General features: G+C 43.1%; 1 protein-coding gene across 1 annotated transcript in view; it reads left to right on the top strand.

Moving 5' to 3' along the window:
• COL19A1 (collagen type XIX alpha 1 chain) overlaps positions 1 to 25,178 on the top strand; it is a gene marked incomplete at both ends in the record, with an annotated part of 357,838 nt that overhangs the window by 331,034 nt on the left and 1,626 nt on the right. The window contains 5 exons of the mRNA XM_081251264.1: positions 3,485 to 3,520; positions 3,656 to 3,700; positions 6,349 to 6,519; positions 8,213 to 8,279; positions 18,071 to 18,199. Coding sequence (XP_081107390.1) covers positions 3,485 to 3,520; positions 3,656 to 3,700; positions 6,349 to 6,519; positions 8,213 to 8,279; positions 18,071 to 18,199 — 448 coding nt within the window. The remainder of the gene's footprint in view (positions 1 to 3,484; positions 3,521 to 3,655; positions 3,701 to 6,348; positions 6,520 to 8,212; positions 8,280 to 18,070; positions 18,200 to 25,178) is intronic.

Here is a 25,178-nt window from a genome sequence, read left to right as displayed (position 1 = left end):
GGTAAGACGTCCAATGCCTGCCGTGGGAGACGCCCCATTAATATTAGTCTCATTCCCTCCCTCCCCTCCCTCCTTTTTACCAGCTCCCCACCCCAGCCCCTGTAAGCCACTCACAAATGCTTGCCATCCAGTTCCCAGGGGATTATGCAAAAACACTACCAAACGTAAGGTAGATAGCTAGCGGGAAGCAGCCACATAGCACAGGGAGATCAGCTCGGTGCTTTGTGACCACCTAGAGGGGTGGGATAGGGAGGGTGGGAGGGAGGGAGATGCAAAAGGGAAGAGATATGGGGGCATATGTATATGTATAAGTGATTCACTTTGTTATAAAGCAGAAACTGGCACACCACTGTAAAGCAATTATACTCCAAAAAAAAAAAAAAAAGCAATCTGCTCACTCAGCAAATACTTCTTGAGCGCCTGCTACATGCCAAGCACTGGGAGGTCTCAGCTCATCGGATTTACGTTCTAGTACAGGGACACAGACAACAAACAAATAGACACACACAATTTCAGGGAGAAGATGATCTGAGCAGGGTGAAGCCCTAGAGTAGAATTTAAACAGGGCAGTCAGTAAAGGCCCAGCACCTGAGCAAACCCTGCGTGACGGGAGAGCTCAAGCCATGGGGAGGTCAGGAGGGCGGGGGGGGCAGGGGGACCTTGTTCCAAGAAAAAGGAATGGCTAGTAGAGCCTGCTGTGTTGAAGGAAGGGACGAAGGCCCGAAGGCAGGCGTGAGCTGAGCTAAAGGAGAGAGTGGCAAAGATACGGAGGGAGAGGCAGCCAGTGGCGGACCACGAGGGACTTCTAAGCCAGGAATGGAGGGTGGGTTTCACGTGAAGTCTGATGGAGGCCCACTGGAGCATCTGTAGCAGGGAAGGAAAATGACTGGACTGCATTTCAAGGAGTACTCTGAGTTCTGTGCGGAGGGCAGAGCGTAGGGAACAGAACTCTGAAGCATCGCCATAATCCCCGTGAGAAACACAGATGGTGGGAAGAGGAGATTTAGGATGTGCTCTGAAGGCAGAGCCAGCAACACTTGCTGACGGATCAGACAGAGGCAGAGTGTGAGGAAGAGACCCGTCCAAGCTGTGGTGTGGGGTCTGAGCAACCGGGTCAGGGTGGTATGTTTGGTGAGATGGGCGGGTTTGGCAGGAAAAAGTGAGTTCTCTGTTGTAAAACTTCATGTTGAAGCACTAGTAGATATCCAAGTGGATTTCTAGTCAAGTAAGCAGTGTATATGTGCATCTGCAATTAATGGAGAGGCCAGGACTGGAGAGACTGATTTGGGTATTTCAACCTGAGCCTGGATGCGGTGGGGTCACTGCGGATTGGGAAGCGAACAGGGCTGTTAGGAGAGGAAATGGCAGAAAGACTGAGAAGGTGCAGGCAGTGCGATGTGAAGAAAACCAGGCGAAGGCGGTTTCCTGGATGTGGAGGGAAGTAAGTGTTTAAGAGAAACGAGAGGAAAACTTACAGAAAAGTAACAACGGAGCTGACAGTTCCCCCCACGTTTGGAAATGCGGGGGGGGGGTACAGCACGGTAGGATCTTGACAAGCATGACCCCGTTGAGAGGGGGCGTTTGAAGATACAGGAGGGTGGCCTTAGAGTAAGGAGACAAGACTCCCAAGTGGGAGTTTACAAGGAACAGGGCAGAGCCTCCTTCTCACGGGGGGGGGGGGGGCGGGCGGAAGTCCGAGGACGCATGCGCACAGGTGCGTGGCTCTGGCGGCGGGGATGTGAGCGGGTCCTCTGCTGTCATTTTCTCAGTGAAGGACGGAAGTCGTCAGTTGACCGTGAGGCGTGGGGTGGTGATGCTGGAGGTTTCGTGAGACAGGAAAATATGTGCAGGTACTTCTGGAAAGAAGGAGTCAAGGCAGGAAATGCAGAAGGATGGCTGGCGATGCAGAGGGGCTGCCCGGGAGCTGCTGCCGTACGTGTAGATCGGAACACCTGAGCGAGGGTAACCCTTCCTCACCCACAGTCAGCTGCTCGGATGCAGGTGTGCAGCGGAGGGAAAGCTGGTTATACTTTCTGAGTTAGAAAAAAGAGTAGGGTTCTTACAGGTAAGTGAGACGAGGGGGATAGAGGTAAATCCACTGAGGTTTTTGTAAAAATTTCTGAAAGCAGAACTCACCCCCCCCGCCATGGAGGACAAGTTAGTAACACCTTCACAGAAAAGAGAACACACATGAGAGTCACTGATGAATTACAAGAGGCAAAAGATTATCTATAGGTTTATTCATTCTCTTGTATTGTTACCAAAAACATGAATTATATTTTTACACCAGACTTATCTTCTTTTATTCAATTAACACAGTTGTTTCTTTCATATCCTCTCCTTCATCAGCTTTATCCTTTTTTGCTTGGGTTTCTGGATGACATAAATCCTTTGAACCTGATGCTTTGGGCAACGTGGTCTTAGTTAAAGTGCTCTAGGTAATTCCCAGGCTGCTCAGGAAGGCCGAGGGACTCTGGTTGGGCTCCCAACTGTGGCAGGTGTTAGTGTGATTTACAGCAGTGAAAACACAGACTTTTCTGCAGGTCCATCCTTGCAGACTGCACTCCAGCACAATCAGAGTCCCCCAGGCTTTTCAGAGGAGCAAGTCCATGCACCTGCCTGCTGGCTAAGACATCATTTCCTCACCTTGACCTCCCTCTTCACAGCAAATCTCAGAAACGCACCTGCTGTCGCACTCTCAGTGTACACTGATGTGACCCCAGGTGCTTTCCCTTCTCAACACCTCCCAGTCAGTGGTTCTCCCAAGCTTATAAATCTGCAGTGAGGACTGGGCTTTATTACCACCTCCAGGACCGCCATGTAAAGTTCGGGAAACTTCCAGTTTACTAAGCAAAAGCCACTAGGTAATACTCTCAGAAAACATGATTACAGATTTCTCACTGTCCTTTCATATTTTCTAACTGAAAAATAACAATCGTTCTCTAGCTGACAGTTTATTTCATAGTGGCATCTGGCTCTGGCCATGTTACGAGATTTCTCAAGCAGCAATGGAGACCATTTACTGAGAATGACTCCCTTTGCTAGGAAAATTGTTAGAAGGGAACAATAAATGCCATACACCAGCCAATCAGTGCCATGGGGAACCTTTTTATTTCTCAGAATGTACCTAATGGAATAAGTAAGGAAAATAACCCTGTTGACTATTTACAGTGAGCTAGGCATTTTCTGTTATTTCCCTAAATCCTTAGTTTTAAGGCCATTATTTTATCCTGACTTTATAAGTGGAGAAGCTGACGCTGTTAAGGTTAAGTAAATTGCCTGAAGTAAATGGAACTTGCAAGTGACAGAGTCAGAATTTAAACTTGGGGCTGACTCTATCGATTTTGTTTTCCATTTCACCACACTGCCTCACCAAAATCTCAGTAGAAATATGATCAGGTCCTTGAAACTTTACCCTTTTGTTGCATTTCATTATGTCTGTTAATGCAGAATGAGAAATATTGATCATTTTTTGCCTTTACAGGGAATAAATGGGAAAGATGGATTACCAGGTGTGCAGGTATGGAAAATACTATTGAAAATAAATGTTCTAATGCAAAACTACATCCAGATTACCTGCCAGGGTTCCTGACCCAGCAGCTTGATGAGAAATCTTGGCACACAGTGGTTTTTAGTGCTGACATTTGTTTTTCAGGGCATCATGGGTAAGCCTGGAGAGAGAGGCCCCAAAGGAGAACGGGTATGTACATTCCTACTGTGATTGTTATTTAAGTCTGTCTCCACAACTGCCCCCACGTTTGAGTTACACAGTTATGGTCGTAGACCCCCTCGAAATCTCCGCATATGAAAAGGCTAGGGTGTATGTGATCCAAGGTCTCTGCCAGGCATAAAATGGGACCATTCAGGGAAACAGCACCAGGGCGTACGGCAGATACCCCTACCTAGTTTGCCTTTATTCACAACTAAGTCTGGCTTGCTGTTCCAGTTTGGAAGGCTTCTATCAGCCTCCTGTCTCAGACACATGGCCCTACTGTAACTATCACCCGTGTGTTCTTTACCTGAAGTAGGGTTTCTCCACCTCAGCACTGTTACTATCTGGGGCAGATAATTCTTTGTCACAGGTGCCTGTCCTGTACTTTGTAGGATGTTTAGCAGCATCCCTAGCCTCTACCCACTAGACACTGTACAACCCACCTCCCTCCAAAAATGTCTCCTTGCAACTCCAAATGCCTCCCTGGGAACAGAGGAGTTGTCAAGACCCCCTGAGCTGGGGGAATAATACTAGGCTGAGTAAGGGGGCTGGTGAGGAGGAAGAGAAAGACAAAGGGGAAATGCACATACAGAGCTACTAGTCATGCCAGTTACGGCGTGCGCTTTTATGTTCATTGTTTTGTTGTTGATGTCGTTGTTGCAGCTTCCCATTCTGTTCTCTAAGGAACCTTAGCATTTTCTGCTAGAATTGGATTCATTCCATGGCAGCAGGCTCCTTGAGCATTGTTATTCAGAGGGGTCCTAGCGAGGGCTCGCGTGTGTGTGTGTGTGCGCACGCACGTGCACACACGTTCTTGTGTACTGGTGTCTAGTTTACTTATTATTACCCAAATAATCCATGCTAACTGAAGGAAACACAAAAATAGAGATAACATAAAGAAAAAAGTAAAAGAAGCCTACCTTATCCCACTACACAGAGATAAGCACTATTGATATTTTGGACATATTTCCATCTCACTGTTATACATCATATACACGTTTGCTTAACGCATCAGTGCAAGTGAATATATACTTTTCAAAAAATTGGTTCATACTGTTTCGTAAGTGAATTCTTTCACCTAATATATGACGACCATCTTTCCGTGTCAGTAAATCTAGATCCACATGGACATTTTAGTGGCTATATGTTATTCCACTGTTTGGATATACCTTTTCCAAGGTATTTGGAAAATACCCTGCCCCCTTTTCCTGGGTATTTAGGTTCTTTCTAATTTTCATGATAAAAACCTTACTATAATGAATATCCGTGTGCCTAAACTATAAATAATTTTAATCATGTTTATTTTGCGCATGCTCAAAGTGTGCTAGTAGTTCTTTTATTTCTTTTGCTTTTAATCTTAGTCATCTCCGATATTTCTCCAAATGCAAGCTGGGTTGATATACTTGTATGAGACATATTTTTATAACCAAGACAGTAGAATTGAAATTAGGTCCAACTGTTTTTCTTCTTTCTACATGGCTTCTTTCTATATCTCTTCATTTATGATCAAATAGATCTTTGTAATTAATTGTTCATTCATTTTTATTATTTTTTAAATCAGGAGAAATAGAGTTTGGAATTCTGCCGAATAATCACAAATAAAAGAATAATACAGTGAAATACTGGACAGGGCAATGCACCATTCTTTCATATTCAGTGTGATCATCACCTCCTGGAACTGTGGAACTGAATATTTGAAATATGGTACTGAAACACCTGCTAAGACACACATACGTATTCTTTCATTCATATTCTCCCTCTCTCTCTTCTCTCTCTCTCTTTCTCTCTCTCTCTCTCTCTCTCTCTCTCACTCCCTCCCTCTTTCATACTCTCATGCACAAACACACACAGTGGTAGACACCTTGCAGGATCAAAGTCTACATTAAAGAAACTTCTCAGATCCAGGCACATCTAATTTATTATGGCATCTTAATCAATGAATTCTCTTATAGTTTATTTGCATTATTGAATGAATGACCTCAGTGATGACTCTCCACCCCAGTCACCTACTTTGAACCTTCCCAAAGGCTCCCTTTCTCACCTTCCTGAGTCTTTAAGACATACTGCACATGCACACATTCACATACACACATACACGTGTGTGCATGTAAAACACGAGCACAGAAACCAACCCATAGAAACTATAAAAGACCAAGCATACAGGAAAAAGCAGAAAAAAAGGAAAAACACATGATTTAGGAGAGATTTTGAGCGTCCTGAAGCTTTTCCGAGTGAAAATTTTCAGTGATGAAATCTTCTTAACCATCTTCCTTCCTTATTGAAAAGGAGACCCAAGCCTGAAGTGACAAGCCGCTGTTGACTTTCAAAAGTGTCATCGTTCTAGACTGGCACCCGGGTACAAGTAACATCGTCACTAACTTTGTACTGAGTGCTTTCCACGTGTCGGCTTATTCTAGGCACTCTACCTGAGTTAACTCACTTCTCAACATCACCTATTCAGCGGTTACTCTTAATAGCCCCATTTTAGGGAGAGGAAGCAGGGTGGAGCGAGTTCGATTCACTTACCCCAGGCCTCACAGCTAGTACATGCCAGTATGAATCCAGAACCTCTGCTTTGAATCACAGCTACCGTGGTTCTAGAAGAGATCATTCTTATTCATTTTTTTCCTTCACAGGGTGATCAGGGAATTCCAGGAGACCGAGGCCCACAGGGTGAACGCGGAAAACCAGGCCTTCCAGGCATAAAGGGAGCCATAGGTCCTATGGGGCCCCCAGGAAATAAGGGCTCCCCGGGATCCCCAGGGCACCAAGGCCTTCCAGGCCACCCAGGCCTCCCCGGCTCCCCGGTAAGTGGGCGAGGAACTCTTGGCTGGGACTGACCACGTGTCCCTTTTACAACAAGAGCGGTCATAAACCTTTCAAGATTGATATAATGAACCTAAGCTGGCTTCTACAAGGGTGGCAATAGCTGTCATTTATTTCCAGTTATGTGTGGGCTCCCCCCCTTAGTACTCACTAAACATCCGTCCTTAGATCCTCACAGCTAACTTGGGAGGACAGTGACCTGTCCACCCACCTTGACGAACGCAGAAGCTGAGTGCCGACCTGTCCAACGTCACAGTTATCTAGTGGGTCAGACCCAGGCCTGACCGACTCCAAGCCCACACTCTTCAGTACTATCCATAATGTCCCCTACACTACACAGAAAACACACGTCTGCTTCATGCTAACACTCCATCTTGTTGACTATCAGAACAACAAATCCGCCCTGTATGGTGCTTTGAAGTGGAAACCTGTTAGGCCAAGAAAGAGTGTTTGGCTAAGGAAGCCTGTGTCTTTATGAGCATCCTCAGGAGGCTGGTGGATGGCCATTCCACAGAGAACTGAATCTGAAAATATCCACATCAGGAAGACAGGGGAGTCCTAGCGTGAGGCCCGGGGGTTAAGGACATGCCGTCCTCAGATAATCAGCCAATTCCAGAGATTGGGCCGAATTGGGCATTCCCACCGTATTCTTTAGTTTACCCACTCTTCCTACACTCTGCTTGAATAAAGCCTATACAGTGAACTCTCAGTGATCTGTCAGTATGTGGTATTAGATGCATTCATTCAAGGTCATTTGCCCCATAAACAGTGAAAATAAAATATTGAGATTGGAACTGTCCTGTCCTACAGAAGTCATCACTTTATGAGCCCATCATATTGTCTTGAATGCCACACATGTACCCCTGGATAGTAACCACCGAATACAGAGAAGAGTAACAACATACTGTGAAACCCTAACCATCATGAAAAATAATAGCTCCCTTTTCAAAATGTCGAGGTATTATAGTAAAGCGTTACTGTTATAAATGTGAGATACCATTTTAAATGTTAGGTTCTTTGTCGAATTCATGTAGATTTATTTGTCAAGAGGTTAAAAATTCAACTGGTGTCATTTACCTACTACGCTTTACCAGATCCTGCAGCATTTTCTATTAAGGAAGGAAAATTGCTTGCTACAAGTATGCTTACAATGCGCAGATTACAAATAAACTTAACCATGAAATGGGTAAAACTTAGTAAGTTTTATCCCATGAACAAAACATGTTAAAGAATCATTCAGCGTACTTGGAGTTCTCTTCCTTTGAAGATACATAATAAAATCAGTTAGATATTGACTTTACCAGTGTCCAGGGATTCGTTACAGGTTAAAAATGTGCCTGGGATGGTCCCATCATAACACTGGTTCAAATTACTTCAGAAAATGAAGTAATAGGAGATGTCTTTCCTAATCGTGTGAAATCTAATAGGAAGTATGTTCATATCGCTGGTTATGGTGCCGGCTCACAGCTTTTAAAGCACTATAGTTATGCACTTCTTCCCAGCATTTGATCAAAACAAAAGATATTTATTGCCTAATGGGGTCAATTGCCAAAAGTATTTTGCTTGATTGATGGATCTCTGCAGATGTTTCAAGCATGCACGCCAACCCAACATTTCTGTTCTTTATTCACTTGTGCTAGGTTCTGCATTAACAGACCTTTTTTCCCTCTTTAGGCTGATGTGGTTTCATTTGAAGAAATAAAGAAGTATATTAATCAAGAGGTTCTGAGGATTTTTGAAGGTGAGATTTGCTTAATACACATTTCTGAAGTTTTCCCCCCCTTCCCCCTCCCCCCTCCCCTCAGCTGTAGGAAGTCCCACCAGCAACGTTCTCCAAAGATGGCAGTGCAGCTGCAGCAAGCTAAGAATCATTTTTCCTTTTTGGGGGTGGGGGGCAAGGTGTGGGGGAGAGGATACATTTCTAAATGGTTTTTTAAAATCAAAATAATATTGCCTGACGTGAAACGATCAGAAATTCAAATCCGTGTCCACAAATAAAGTTTCATTGGAGTGCAGTCCTACTCCTTTCTTTATGTATTTTCTCTGGTTACTTTCATGCTAGACAGGAGGATTGAGTATGTGACAGGGACCGTATAGCATGTAAATCCTTAAATATGTACTATGTGACCCTTCGCAGAGAAAGTTTTCTGACGCCTGATGTAGATACTTTAATAATGCAGCCTAAGGTAGCATTCCTTAAAAAAAAAGTCTCCATATCCCACTGTTGATTCATTTTGAGTTTTCAATTAACTAACAACCCTCTATGTTCCTTATACGAACTTTTAAAAATCAGGGGTTTCTCATTATGCGCTGCGTTCATTTTTACAACGTTAAGTGTGTGGTTTTATGTTTCTTCTTATTCAATTTCAAGTGATTGGTGTTCAAACCTCATTCTCACTTGAAAATATCTTTTGGAATCTTGTCTCATAGGGCAGGTTGGCTGACCCTCATAACTTTGTGTCATGTCTAAATTTCCTAGGCACGTCATCATTCTAATTGTTGCTAGAAATGTTGACTAAGGAGGGTTAGGTCTAAATGCCATTGCATTCCTCCTGCTCATTCGTGAATCATCTATTAATCTATGGTATTAGCGAGTTCTGAATCCATATAGTTGTCTTAAAATCCACTCTACATTTCTTTATTTAGTCACAAGGATATTACATGATTTAATCAGATGATTTGCTGAACTCAAGATCACGTCCCTCAATTGTGAGCTTATAAGGTGGGAAATATTTGTCTTGAGAAAATAAATCCACATTGGCTCGTGGTTCCCGCTTCTTTTGCAAAGCATCCTTCCTTGGCTAAGCTACAAATGCGTTGTTGAATTCTGCAAACAGTAAGATTACAAGATGCCCTAATTTCCTCTTAAACCTTTCACTGCCAACATGGAGTTAGCCTCTCTCCAGGAAGCTCTGAATATTTTAAGCAGTAGTTAGATTTAGAGACCAAAATCTCTCGGTGCTTGAGGGCACATTATCTTATTTCACGTGAGCACTAGAGAGAGAACAGATTAGCCCAGGGACTTTTGGTAGCTTCAGTGACAAACTAGAAAAAAATGTTCTTTCAAAGGTCATGAATTCATGCTGTGGATTTCACCTCACATTGACCTCTGCGGAGTATCTTTACCTTGCTCGGATATGATAGTTTATTAATACAATTGTCTGCTTTTTTTTTTTTTTTTTTTGAGCTACCAGTTTTCTCTTTGTAATTTTAATTTTGCCCTTACATTTTAGAATCTCCTTTTCTCACGTCCGTGATCTCTTATCTCAAGCAGCTTTAACATAGAGCTTCAATTTCTTAAAATACTTCACATAAAAACACAGAGTAAATAGTTCCTTAGTTAATTAGTCTAAGTTTTTTTTTTTTTTTTTTTTTGCGTTACGCGGGCCTCTCACTGCTGTGGCCACTCCCCTTGCGGAGCGCAGGCTCCGGACGCACAGGCTCAGCGGCCATGGCTCACGGGCCCAGCCGCTCCGCGGCATGTGGGATCCTCCCGGACCGGGGCACGAACCCGTGTCCCCTGCATCGGCAGGCGGACTCTCAGCCACTGCGCCACCAGGGAAGCCCTAGTCTAAGTTTTTTAAAGGCTGGTTAAGGAGGTCAGAAAATATAGCCAGGCACTCTGGGAAAAACGTGATGTGCGGAGCTACAGGAGGTGTCCATGTTGCAAGTCCCGGGGACACTGGATAAAGTCAGAGCCCTGGTGGCCTGCCCAGCAGGGGAGGAGATGTGGCCACCTCTGCAGGGGAGGCTCCACACGGTGCTCTCAGGCCACCGGGACGGTCCTCCCAGGAAGGCCTGTTGGCCTCCTGAGGACGGAGGTCACGGAAGCTGGGCCACTCGCCACCCATCTGGTCCACCCCCTCTCCCAGTCTCTCCCAGTCTCTCCCAGCCTGGTGAGGCCCAGTAGAGTGGTCAGTGCCCCCCGCAGAGGCCACAGATGTCTTGGCGTCAAGACAATATTCTCAAGTGGCCCCAAAGCACATTTTTTCCTGAGACTTCCAGACTCTGAGACTCCAAATGGGATCCCCCCTCTCTTTTTATCTCTGTTGGCCCCAGCCCTACATAACTGTCTTCTCCCAAACAACGTTATACCTGGAACCCAGAATTTAGTTATTGGGCACTTTAGTTCATTTGTCCCAAGATTATTTCAGTTCAGTCCATGTCATCTTCCACTTCAAAGTCACCTTTTCCATTGCCTCTGAGCACCATTTATAAAAGAGAAAAACAAAACCCTCCGTTTTCACAAATCTTAGAGCTCCAAGGTCACAGTTCTCCTTTTCAGAAAGCTTTCTCCGTAAAAGCCAAGATGAATTCTCCCGTGTTAAAACAGTTGAGGGCTCCAGTGAAGCAGCCCCTGTCTGCCTCTCTCTGGCTGAACCACTTCACAGAGAGCTGTGTCCGTGGCAGCCGATCACCACTGCTCCACTCACCCCTGCAAGTCCTCAGCCTCGAGAGAGATTCTCTCTGCTCAGCAACCGTGGGTCGTCTGCGGGGCTCAGGGGAGTCCCGCTCTCCCGCATCATCATCCAGACCATAGCAAAGCCCTAGACCAGGCCCCAACACTCAGGCTCTCCTCATGGAGGTTTCCAACCCCTTTGGGGATTCGCAGGTGACCCCGCTGACATAGCACTCCCACAGATCTCACACGTTGGACTGTCCCCCAGGCCACCGAGCCCTCTTTCAACATCCTGATGCCCCGTCCCAAACCCAGCATGGTGGAAGAAAGATGGTTCTCCACCCATCCCAGGTCTGGGTTTCCGGCAGATACAATGCACAGACATACACCCAATCTAAAGTTGTGTTAGATTCTTGATTTGATTGGCCAAGAGCTCAAACCCTTGTGCACGCAAGGTGGCCACACAGAAAGGGGACAGAAGCTGTGTGTCCCAGCTTAGCCCCTTTTTGTTTTATGAGGGCTCTGCAGCTGCCACTGGAGCTGCCCTTACAATGAGGGTCTTGCCAGATCTGAGAAGCTTAATTCTTGCTATGACACCCACCACCCTATTATATTTGGGGATTTATATCACCCTGCAGGCAGGATTTACCAACCTGGGCAGGCATGTGGACAAACGTCTGGCCCTCTGGGTTCTTGAGACAGACTTGGAAGCCACAAGGCCATACCCACAGCTGTGGGAGGACAGGAGGGTTGGGGCTGTGTCCCTGAGCAATGCTTCTGCCTCTAGATTGCCAGGGCCAGGAAAGCCCCTCACCTATGTTTTCTCCATTTTTCATACATAATTTCATCCACATATGTGTGAACATGTATGAATATGTATTATCCTGTCCTCTTGTTTCCAGGCTGCAACATCTCTACAATGAAGACATTAATTTATATATGTATTTGTATACACATGTTTGTATATGTACAGTCTTCTCATAGCTACACATAATTGGAGATGTAGATCGTTTTTAAAAATAGTTTCCACATCATAGTCTCCGTCTCTTCCAATCTGCTTCTTTCTGTTTGTTTGGGTCGATCATTCAGCTTAGAGGGTTTCCTCAATGCCAGTCATCCTTGGCCATGTGCTCAGACAAAAGCATGGGTTCTAAAACACTGCTGGAAAGTTAGGAGTGAATGGTGGCCTTGCCAACCACGAGCTTTACTGTAGGGTAATCTGGCTGTTTTTGGGGGGTTTTTTGTTTGTTTTTTTTTTAATTAAGGGACCCTCAACTTCACTGTCTTGAAGTCTTTCCTTGTATTCTGGTCAGATTCCCCAAAGGAAACACTTGCATTTCCTGCCGGGTTGCCAGCATTTGGGGAGCAAGGTAGGAGGCTAGGGCAGTGGTGGCCTCAGCTCCAAGAAGGCAATGCCCATTTCTTCTCCTTGTTTTCAGTAGGGAAGCCTGAGTCTCAACACAGTCTGGGGTCCCCAGTGCAGAGATGGTCTATTTACACTTTTCAGATGATAAACCTGCTGCCTTTTGCCGGGATTAGGAAGGGGCAAATAGCCAGCTGCACAGAGCAGAGAAAGGGATTTCTAAGATCATTTCTTAAATGGGCTTTCATCCAGTCCCCCTTATTTTAGTTCCCCTCCTTTAGCCCCACTCCCAGATGTAACTCCTGAACGTTTTAAGGATTTTGTGATTTAACACAGGCTGTTTCTCAGCTCCTGGTGTAAAGGTTTGGTTCTCTTGAGGCTGCTGAGTCATCCTCACGCTGCCATCTGGTTCCCAGCTTCCAAAGTTAATGTCTCCTTTCACATCCTCCCATTCTTGTGGTTTTATGCCTTTCAAAGTAACTTACCATTGTTTTGCAGTGATTCAGGAAAGAGTTAAAGCAGATGCGTGTGTTCAATCTACCATCTTTACTCATAATAACATTTCAGAGCAACAAAGGTGACAAAGAATTGAGCCAGAGTTAAATGTAGCAATAACAACCCTTGGACCATGATGGGCCACAAAATGAATATGAAGCCACCAAAGATGCTGTTGAATTAACAGTTAGAATGAAACTAGAAAATCATTCTCAAGACATGAAAGGAAATTACTCTTCTGATATTTTTGCCCATTAAGAGATAACTGTATCTAATTTTTGCTTCCACATTTAAGAGATGTATGGAAAAACCCCAGAACATTGGAACCAAAAAGTGATTTACAGAACAGATTACCAAGCCTATGAGTAAAAGTTATTTAACCTGAAGGCTAAGAGGTAACAATATTATCAAGTAGATGACTGATTTCCCAAGGGAAATACTTATTAACTACTCTCTGTTTTCCATAAGGGGGTAACAAAAGGAAATAAGAAACAAGAAAATGGGCAATTAAACATTTGAATGGGCATAAGGAGAAAAAAGTGAATTTCTCTCTTTGAAAATATTTACAAATTCTGTGAAATAGAAGGTAGACGTGGGCCAGATGACATCCTTCCTTCTCCATATAATGTACTTTATTATCACATTAATATTAATGTCTGCATGATATTAACAAGCCCATTCTCCAAGGCCAGCCATTGGTGTCATTTGTTAGAATGACTGCTATGGGTTTGCCTTGGCAGATGGCCTGTGTGAGTTTGGTTTATGCAAGCTCCTATCCAAACTCTTCAGTTTCCTGCCTCATTAGAAAGCATAGCCAAAAACAGTTTAATTGACCAAAGATCCCTGAAAACAGAGGAAACGCAATTAAGAATACAAGTCTTTACAATTTATTTACCAGCTCAGAAACATATTATTTAAAATTATAGAGCATTGGAGTATGGTTCAGAGGAGGTAATTACCCTGTGCTAAATAACTGTTTTTGAGTGTATCTTAAAGCTAGATAATTTACAGCTAGAAGTAATTATTTAAAAGAACTCTCTGTTTTGCTAAAAATATTTAAAAGCACCCAAAGCAAGTTACTTACAAATTCAATTCCTACATTAAAGAGGAAAAACTAGTGCTATGAATATTTGTGTTTAGGCATTGAAGATATTCAAAGAGGTATGTTTCAAATTAAGAAAAATTGTACTGAAATATCTATCTTTTTTTTTTTTTTTTTTTTTTTTTTTTGCGGTACACGGGCCTCTCACTGTTGCGACCTCTCCCGTGGCGGAGCACAGGCTCCGGACACGCAGGCTCAGCGGCCATGGCTCACGGGCCCAGCCACTCCGCGGCATGTGGGATCCTCCCGGACCGGGGCACAAACCCGTGTCCCCTGCATTGGCGTACCACAAAAAAAAAAAAAAAAAAAAAGTTGTACTAAATGAATTAAACTGAGCGAAGAGACTGGAGAAAATTGAGGTAATTCTTTACAAGGTCTATATGATTTGGCCCTTGTTTTTTCTAACTGGCAGCTATAGATTCTAATATGTTACTGTCATTTGGTTCTTAGTTGCAGAATAGACACTAATTTAATCAGTAAAACATTTTTCTAGAAGATTTGTCTGCACCAAACCTATGCTGAATTTTTCACATGAAAGGGTCATTTCTTACTACTTACTAGCTATATCTTTGAAAAATTGTTAGTTTCACAAGTGAAATCATTTGAATTTGCTTTTTAAAGAAAATATGTGAAAAGAAAAAAATGTGGTTACTTTTTTTTGTCATGGCAAGGATATGCCTTCCTCCAGTTTTCTATTTTAAATCTAGTTACGTATATATTAGATTTGTTAAATATGAGCTATGTAAAATATAAACAAAACAAGCAAGTTTCAATACAGAATCCAATGATACATTGTATTTATCATGGACTTTGGGTGAATTTGCATTAATGACTACCAAAATTATCCATATAGTGGCAAAATATTGAAAATGCTTTTGAGATGAAATTTAACTGAACAATAGTCTATGTGGGATTAATAACCAAGAACTCTACAACAATAAGTGTAACTGCGGATTTGATTATTCAAAAAAGTAATTCTGAGAATAATTATATAACAGATTTCTAGTCATAAAATAAAGCTTATTGGCAGTTAATCTTTATAGTGCATGGCACTTATAAAAACATGGATAGTAGTTCTTATTGAATATTCAAATGATCATCTCTCTCTGCTCTCTCCGTGATTTCTTTTTTTTTTTTTAACATCTTTATTGGAGTATAATTGCTCTACAGTGGTGTGTTAGTTTCTGCTTTATAACGAAGTGAATCAGCTATACGTATACATATATCCCCATATCCCCTCCCTCTTGCACCTCCCTCCCTCCCTCCCTATCCCACCCCTCTAGGTGGACACAAAGCACCGAGCTGATCTCCCTGTGCTATGCAGCTGCTTCCCACTAGCTATCTGTTTTACATTTGGTAGTGTATATGTGTCCATGCCACTCTCTCACTTCGTTCCAGCTTACCTTTCCCCTTCCCCCTGTCCTCAAGTCCATTCTCTACATCTGCCTCTTTATTCTTGTCCTGCCCCTAGGTTCTCCAGAACCATTTTTTTTTAGATTCCATATATATGTGTTAGCATACGGTATTTGTTTTTCTCTTTCTGACTTACTTCACTCTGTATGACAGACTCTAGGTCCATCCACCTCACTACAAATAACTCAATTTTGTTTCTTTTTTGGCTGAGTAATTCTCCATGATTTCTGAACAAGAGCACTTAATGCAGAAAATGTTAAAGGCCCAAAGCAAAGCCCTGCTTATAGAGAATGTTTAATTCAGTTAATAATATGACTTGTTTAGGAATTTTAGTGTGAAAATTTTTATTTATATTTTCATAATTACATTTTTTGGTGTTCATTTTCCAGACCCTTTAAATGTTATGAGTTATTAATGCACCAATGTCCTACGATGTAGAGTCACTTTTTTGTTGACCCTAAGCACTGGCATTTGATGTACCCTGTAGGACACGCTCACGGCCAGACAGCGGAGCTCACCCGAGGTAGCACTCTTACACAGTCCTGCCTCCCCTCCCTGGACTTTCTCTTTAGGACCCAGATGAACAGGGTTGGGCTCCAGGCAGCCTGGTGGATGAACAAAGGACAGATGACAGTGATGTGTCCTTGAGAAGATTTAGGACGCATTCAGTTCATAAAGGTCACATCACTCAACACTGACAAAAGATTTTTAAATGTTCTGGATAGTTTGTCAACTTCCTGTAACTTGTGTGTTCTTAGTTTCAGCGTTTTCTTGAGGTTCACAGAAATGTACAGAGACTTTGCTGCTTTCACGCGGTCTGCAGTTGGCATTCCCTGGGCGCGTGCTCCTCGGCAGCAATGCTGCGTTTGTCCCTTTGGCCAAATGAGACATCCTTCCTACTAAAACCTTGGCTGAATGATGGAACTAACTGGAACTCAAACCAAAAAAAAAAAAAAAAAAAGAATAATATTGAGGGTGTATAATAGAACATTTTCTTTAAAAAGCATAAGTTATTGACAAAGTAAAGTATTAGCCCAGTATAGAAATTAAACAGTGCCATGAAATCATAATGAATATGAAGCTAGTGACCCATCTTTTCAATAAATAAACCTCTCTATCAATAATGCAGTTTTGTTCAAGGATATAAAGTGTCACATACCATATGAGTTATCTCTTGCTGCATAAGAAAATATCTCAAAACTTTAGTGGCTTAAAACAACAGTGTTTATTATCGTGCGTTTTCTGTGGGTCAGGGACTTAAAGGGTCACTTACTTGTGTGGTTCTGTCTCGGCGTCTGTCATGAAGTTGCTTTCAGGGTGTCAGCCAGAGCTGACATCCTCTGAGGGCTCAGCTGGGGCGGGAAGATCCACCTCCGGGCTCACTCACATGGCTGTTGGCAGGTGGCTTCAGCTCACCCCCATGTGGGTGAGCTCTTCATGCCCTCACGACGTGGCAGCTGGCTTCCCCCAGAATGAGAATCTAAGAGAGAAAGCAACCAGGAAGCCACGAGGCTTTTATGACTTAGTGTCCCCACTTGCCTTTTTTCTATTCATTAGAAGTGAAAGGAAGTTCCGCCCATGCTCCAGAATAGGGGGATTAGGCTCCACCTAATTCCATTTGGAAGGGAGTGTCAAAGACCTTGTCACCATATTTTAAACCACCACATGCACATTCACAACACTGCTGGAAAGTGGCTTAAATGTATTCTAACAACCATTTTTTAATATGAACCTGAATTCTCTCCACAAGTTATTACCAGAGGTTAATTAGGCTCTAGGACAGTGGTCCCCAACCTTTTTGGCACCAGGGACCGGTTTCGTGGAAGACAGTTTTTCCACAGACCAGGGACGGGGGTGGTTTGGGGATGATTCAAGCGCATTACATCTACTGTGCACTTTATTTCTATTAGTATTACGCTGTAATACATAATGAAATAATTATACAACTCACCATAATGCAGAATCAGTGGGAGCCCTGAGCTTGTTTTCCTGCAACTAGATGGTCCCATCTGGGGGTGATGGAAGATAGTGACACCCGACGTGTGTTGTTTATGTCCAGTCTACTCCGTAAGATGCAGCTTAATTGTCACTTGCCACTCACTGATAGGGTTCTGATATGAGTCTGCAAGCAATTGATTTATTAGGGTCTCTGTGCAGTCAAACCTCTCTGCTAAGGATAATCTGTATTTGCAGCCACTCCCCAGCGCTAGCATCACCGCCTCAGCTCCACCTCAGATCATCAGGCATTAGATTCTCATAAGGAGCGCGCGACCTAGATCCCTCACATGCACAGTTCACAGTAGGGTTTGTGCTCCTATGAGAATCTAATGCTGCAGCTGGTCTGACAGGAGGCGGAGCTCAGGCGGTAATGCGAGCGATGGGGAGCGGCTGTAAATACAGACAAAGCTTCGCTCCGCTTGCCTGCCGCTCACCTCCTGCTGTGTGCCCAGTTCCTAACGGGCCATGGACCCCTGCTCTAGGGTATTGTCTGCTAGATTGGCGACATCTCTGAAACACTGAAGGTTCTCAATCCTCTGATCAACACAACTCACCTGCATCCATATTCAAACAGCTTTGTACAATCTATTTTACTTGAACAATCAAAAAAATCCCTCCACGATCAGACCAGTTGGTAAATTAGATGTGCTTAAATTGAAAACCAAGTAATTTTTGTTGAATTTTATGTAAAAATATTTGAAAACTTTTGACATAAAAAGTATTTCCATAACATGCATATTATTTTCGCTTTCATCAATGAAGAGAGAATGGCTGTGTTCCTGTCCCAGCTCAAGCTACCAGCAGCAATGCTGGCTGCTCAAGCTCATGGGAGGCCTGGTCCACCAGGAAAGGATGGGTTACCTGGGCCACCAGGAGACCCTGGGCCCCAAGGTACGTCTTTGAGGACAATATTTGTTTACCAACTATTTAACTCTCAGTATTTATAACATGCTAATCACAGTTAAGGCAAAAATTATATATATTAATATACATTACAAATATATATTAATATACATTAAAAGTATGTATATTAGATTATATATAATATGTAGTATATATACTTGGTATGTATTTTATAAATTGATATATACATATGCATATATAATGACTTAATGTAGGATATCTCGTTAATATTTGATATTCTAGAAATAAAATTTTAACTATTATTCATTCCAGTTTAAACCTGACTGATAATTATCTGCTAATCTAAATGTATTTAATAACAATACTTATTATGATAATAACAGCAATAATGTGTTTATTTATCATTATTATCTGCAAATTTCTAGTTGTTTATGCCTCGCTGTTAATGTAAGTAGACAACAAGAATCTTAGTATCTTAGTATCTTAAGGAAACTGAGGAAAAAGTCTTAAGACCTGCTACTATAACTAGTGGTTTGGGTCCAAAATATATTTTTGAGAAATTTTAGAATCCTTTTTGTTCTGCAAAAGTTGTGGATGGTAACTTCTGAATTAATAAAAAAGAAAAAAATTTCTCATGCTGTTTCTAAATTTTTCAAAGCAAGACTTAAATTGGCAAAAAAAAATTTGCTCCACTGATGATAACTTGACAAGAGACATGATCTTAAATGTAGCTTGGCTAAATTCAGCTGGCAAGAGCATTTTCTAGAAATGTGATTAGCAACCAGCAGAGGGGCCAAGGGGACCCTGATTTAGAAGATTCACAGTTCTGACAAGGAAGCATTAGATCCAATGAGTACGTACTTTGAGAGGTAAGGCCAGAGACACTGCTTTTCATGTGTTATTATAGAGGAACTCAAGGGCTGTCCTTGGAATAATCAAAAGCTTGTGTAAAGGAGAAAGACAAAGATGCTAATTTGGAAAGATACGTGCACCCCAGTGTTCACTGCAGCTCTATTTACAGTAGCCAAGACATGGAAGCAACCTAAGTGTCCATCAACAGATGAATGGATAAAGGAGAAAAGAGAAAGTTAACACCAATATCACCTAGGAATACAGTTCAAAATACTATATATGCGGAGAGTTATTTCCCTTTCACTAGTTCACTTTCCTTCCTACGGCTTCTCTATTTTCTGTAAGAAGGGCCCGAAGGTGATTGCCGTGTCCTCCCTCCCCTGAAAGAGGCACAGCTTTCCCCAGTCGTGGGGTTTGTTAGGATCCTAACTTCCCACTGAGACTGACAAGCCTTCTGGTTTAGCTAGCACAGTGTAAAACAACGGCAGTGAATCACTCTAGTTTACCTGAACTGTCTTTTCTACCTGGTTTCTCTTAGGTCACAGAGAGTTTTGGCAGGGAATTGGAAGCAAGTGTAGAATCAGATGTAGCCTTGTGTGTGTACCATTGTGTAAAGGGTGGTTAATTACCATCTTCTGCTAGTTGGGTCTGTTGTGAATTCAGAGTATAGGAGACAGGAAGACCTTGATAGCCCATCTGAAGATGTTTGATGCCTCAAACCATGTGAAGAACCAGGACTGTTAACACCAATAGGAGAAAGATCTTGGACAGATGCTTCACACAGTGGACATCTAAGGGGACAAGAGCAATGCATGGTCAGGATAGCAAGGAAAACCCTTCTGGAACTAGAGTCACCTGTCCACACAAACCCCTGTCTCGGGCTCCCTCCCATGCAGGGAAGGACCACCTGGAAGGCTCTTGGGCAGAGGCTGTGCCAGGTCAGCAGTGTTCGTGCAGCTTTTGGAAACAAGACCTCTGTTCACCACTCATTGACCTTCACTTCCGCAAAAGATTTCTATGGGTTTTATCTGCTGTGCTGCGAGGAGACCTTATCTACTGTTTCCACTCCTGATGGGGCTTCGGATCCAGTTCTTTTTTTAAGGGTTTTTTTCTCTCTTTTACGTTGAAGTATAGTTGATTTACAATGTTGTGTTAGTTTCAGGTGTACAGCAAAGTAAGTACACCTGAGTGTACAAAGTGAGTACACAGCAAACCTTCTCATATAGGTTATCACAGAATATTGAGTAGAGTTCCCTGTGCTGTACAGTAGGACCTTGATGGTCATCTATCTTGTATGTAGTAGTGTGTGTTTGTTCATCCCAAGCTCCTGATTTATCCCTCCCCCAGCCTTTCCCCTTTGGTAACCATAGGTTTGTTTTCTATGTCTGTGAGTCTATTTCTGTTTTGTAAATAAGTTCATTTGTATCATTTTTTTTTAGATTCCACAAATAAGTGGTATCATATGATATTTGTCTTTCTCTGTCTGACTTACTTCACTTAGTATGATAATCTCTAGGTCTAACCGTTGCTGCAAATGGCATTATTTCATTCTTTTTCATGGCTGAGTAACATTCCATTGTATATATAATTTGAAAGACTTCCCCATATGATTTCCAACGTTTTTGGGGGGTTTTTTTTGTGGTACACGGGCCTTTCACTGTTGTGGCCTCTCCCGCCGTGGAGCACAGGCTCTGGACGTGCAGGCCCAGCAGCCATGGCTCACGGGCCCAGCCACTCTGCGGCACGTGGGATCTTCCCAGACCGGGGCACGAACCCGTGTCCCCTGCATCGGCAGGCGGACTCTCAACCACTGCACCACCAGGGAAGCCCTCCAACGTTTTTAAAAAGAACGTTTAGTAAAATTAACAAAACTCTTGTCCCACCAGAGGATTCTGACAACAGACATATGTTGATTATAACTCAGGTGTCTCCTCAACGTTTGCATATCTCCTTTTCAGGATTTGTTACACGCCAGAAATGCAGCCAAAAAATAAAACTCGTGAAATATGGGATTCGCTTTTATGAAATATTTGCCTGTAGTCATGCTGTATTGACAGTCCTGTCTAAAGACACCAGGAAATCTTACTGTAGAAAAGAAAAGGCCTGCTGGTCGATTTTTGGTGCCTCGCCAGCAGTTGACAGGAACTGAAGGGTTTTCCTCTGGTAGACAGACAGATATGAAGTGCTCAGAAGATGCAGTTATGCATGTAACTTCAAAGCTTTGCTCTGCTAGATTTAAACATTTTCTCAAAAAGGAAAAGATATGCATATAAAACTGTTACCCTTTCCATGAGGGATGATTAAAAACATGCTGCTACCCTAGTGACCCTGAAACCTTAGGTGCTGTCGGCTGAATTAGTCCTCTTCCTGACACAGCATGACTGAGTTTGAGGAAAGGCTGCAGTGAGAAGCCCAGCACAGAAAGGGAAACGGAATGTGGGCCCTGAACGTAACGCCGTGTGTTCCGCCCACTCACAAATTCTGTGTGATGGTGACCCTTCAGAAATTTCTAAAAGGGACTTTTTTTTTTCAGTGTTTTTCAGGAAAGAAATCCATTTTCATTTGAAATGAAGTGGTTTGGTTTGAAACATGCACTATGGAATGAGCCCTTTATTATCTTAGTATCTTTAGGAAAGGACACAAGTTTAAAGGGGTTTCATAAAGATTCCTACGCCTACCTGAGAAGCAGGAGACATGTAGAGAGCAATGAGAAATTGACATGAGACTACAGGCACACCTCGGAGATATTGCGGGGTTGGTCCCAGGCTACCGCCATGAAGCAAATATGGCAGTAAAGCGAGTCACAAGAATTTTCTGGTTTCTCAGTGCATATGAAAGTTATGCCTACGCTATTCTGTAGTCTGTTAAGCATGCAATAGTTTTATGTCTAAAAAGAACGATGTAATTAAAAATGACTTCATCACTGAAAACTGCTAACCATCGTCTGAGCCTTCAGTGTGTCATGATATTTTTGCAGGTCTTGCCTCCATGCTGAGGGCTGCTGACTCATCAGGGTGGTGGCTAATGAAGGCTGGGTGCCTGTAGCAATTTCTAAAAATAAGACAACAAAGAAGTTTGCTGCACCGACTGACTCTTCCTTTCACAAACAGTTTCTCTGTAGCACGCAATGCTGTTCAATAGCTTTTTACCCACAGTAGAATTTCTTTCAAAGTTGGAGTCAGTCCTCTCAACTCCTGCTGCTGCTTTTTTATCTAAGTTTATGTCATATTCTAAATCCTCTGTTGTCATTTCAACAATCTTCACAGCATCTTCCCCAGGAGTGGATTCCATCTCCAGAAACCACTTTCCCTGCTCAGCCATAAGAAGCAACTCCTCATCTGTTAAAAGTTGTATCATGAGATTGCAGGAGTTCAGTCACATCTTTAGCCTCCACTTCGAGTTCTAGTTCTCCTGCTGTTTCCACCACATGGGGAAAAACTTTCCTCCACTGAAGTCTGAACCCCTCCAAGTCATCCATGAGGGTTGGAATCAACTTCTTCCAAACTCCTGTTAACGTTGATATTTTGACCTCTTCCCATGAATCATGAATGTTCTTATTGGCATCTAGGATAGTGAATCCTTTCTGGAAGGTTTTCAGTAGACTCTTCCTAGATCCAGCAGATGAATCACTACCTAGTGCTGTTATAGCCTTACAGAATGTATCTTCTAAATAATAAGACTTGAAAGTCGAAGTGACCCCTTGACCCATGGGCTGCAGAACGGACGTAGTGTTAGCAGGCATGAAAACAACATGAGTCTTGTTGAACATTTCTGTCAGATCTCTTGGGGGACTAGGTACATTGTCAATGAGCAGTAATAGTTGGGAAGGAATCCTTTTTTCTGTGCAATGGATCTCAGCAGTGGGCTTGAAATGTTCAGTAAACCATGTTGTAAACAGATGTGCTGTCATGCAGCCTTTGTTGTTCCATTCGTAGAACCCTAACAAATATAATAATCATGAAAAATTTTGAAATATGGCACCAAGAGACTTGCCTGACACAGGGTTGCTACAAACCTTCAATTTGTAAAAAAAAAAAAAAAAATCCAGTATCTGTGAAGTGCAATGACACCAGGTATGCCTATATTAGAAGTTAACAATCCAACTTGAAAAGGGGAGGTACTGCGCCTACCAAGATTCTGATGATGAAACGTGTGGACCCTCTTTCAGCACCTGATCTTCTTGCAGTGAGAATAGATGCCAGTATGATTCTGAGTTGGGTCACCTCGTTTGCATTTTTCCTAAATTCCCCAAAGGGCAATGGTTGATGCCTTTTTTTAAATTCAAAAACATTTCCAGACAGTTTTAGATTTTAACCATCCTTTGGGTTTCTGATTATTGCCTTCCCACTGTGCTGTGGGAGGAGTGCTTTCCTTGGTGTCCTTCATTCCCAGCCCCTAAGAGTGGGAGTTGCTTTGGGGGACACCAGCACCATCCAGGGCTGCCCACTGGGTGGGACAGGAGCAACTCTGGAGGTGCTGGCCGGTGTAGGCAGGTTGGACAGGGCAATTCCCCAGAGGCATGCTGGGGTGGGGTGCACCATGTTAGCTAAGTGGATGGACAGTGACAGAATGCTGCCCATGAGCACCTGGCCAAGTAGGTGAAAGGAGAGAAAAAATGGCGCCCACCAGCACTTCTGTGCTCGGAGAGGTTTCCGCTAGATCCTGCCCCTCTGGCACATACTCTAAAATTAGTCAATGAATCACTTTTCTCAGACAACCCAGGTGCTTTTCAAGCTGCTGCCTCTGTGCTGGGACTCAACGCAAGTGAGTTTGCGCGTGAGCCCCTCAGGAGTGGGGTCTTGGTTTCCCACAGCCCTCGGGCACTCCTGGATGTAAGTCCTGCTGGTTTTCAAAGCCAGATGTATGGGGACTTGTCTTCCCAGTGCAGGTCCCCCAGGCTGGTGAGCCTGACATGGGCTCTCTTGGACCCCTCGCTCCTCGGGGGGACCTGCACAGTTGTGATATCCCTCCCCCTGTGGGTCAGCACGGCAGGGGAGTAGGTTCTAAATAGACCACTTCTCTGCCCCTCCTACCCATCTTGATGTAGCCTTTTCTATATGTTCCATTGCGGAAAATCTGTTCTGCCATCTTCAGGTCATTCTCAGAGATAGTTGTTTCATTTGTAGTTGTAGTTCTGGTGTGTCCGTGGGAAGAGGTGAGCTCAGGGTTTTCTAGTTCACCTTGATCAGGAATCTCGAAAGAACTTGATTTAAACTTCTTCCAAACACATGCTGATTTTCCACCTCTGTGAAAATCCTCAAGAAGAGGTACCATACTTGAAAGCTTTATCCATTTTAGAAAGAACCCTGCACACCAAGTGGATGTGGGGTTACTAGGAGAAAACGGATGCAGCCGTTCCATCCCACATCAGTTCTGGAGGGGTGGTATTGGGAATGATGGTTCTTACTTTTGAACTTCTAAAGTTCAGCTGTTATTGGTTTGTAATGAAAGAAACTACCTGTTATGTATAAGCCAGTGGCCCATAGAGTAGTTGATGTGACTGATATATAGATTTGACCCTTCAGGTCTGTTAGCAGTAGGGGCCTTAAGAAATGGGAGGCATATGTGTGTCAGTGTGGTGACGGATTCAGTGGCCAATTAGCGGGCCAGAACAAGCGGGCCAGACAACCTGGAAGGCTTGCAGACAGCTTGTAAGGTCCCACATGAAGAGTCCTCCTCCCAAATGCCAGTAACGCTCTTTTTCTGACCTCATTTTTCCAGCATGCATGTAAAGGCACTGATTTACAACTTTAGAAGTAAATCCCTTGTGTTGAAATGGAAATAAAGTCTAACACCTTAAAAACTCCAGCAAGCACAGTTCTTCAATGATGAGAATCTCTAGATGCTTTGGATTAGGGCACTGCTGTTGTTTCATATTTTTTCCTACATAAGCTACACTGATATCAAACTCTCACCCTGCACCTAGGGACCGAGAAAACACATGTCTGTTTGCAGATAGACCAGCCTTTTGGTCTTTTCCAAATTTCAAGAGAGGCCTACCCTAAAGGGTGAAAAGCTTAATTCTAGAAAATGGGGATGTTGTTATTGACCTTATTAGCATTCCTATCTGAAGTGTTGTTGTGAAAAAATTATGTAGAGCTGATTCACTTTGTTATAAAGCAGAAACTAACACACCATTGTAAAGCAATTATAC

This window comes from Mesoplodon bidens (assembly GCF_964165515.1).
Source record: "Mesoplodon bidens genome assembly, chromosome: 12".
In the NCBI taxonomy this organism is placed as follows: Eukaryota; Metazoa; Chordata; class Mammalia; order Artiodactyla; family Ziphiidae; genus Mesoplodon; species Mesoplodon bidens.
The sequence above is the reverse complement of the archived record's forward strand: the minus strand, read 5'-3'. Positions and strand labels throughout refer to the sequence as shown.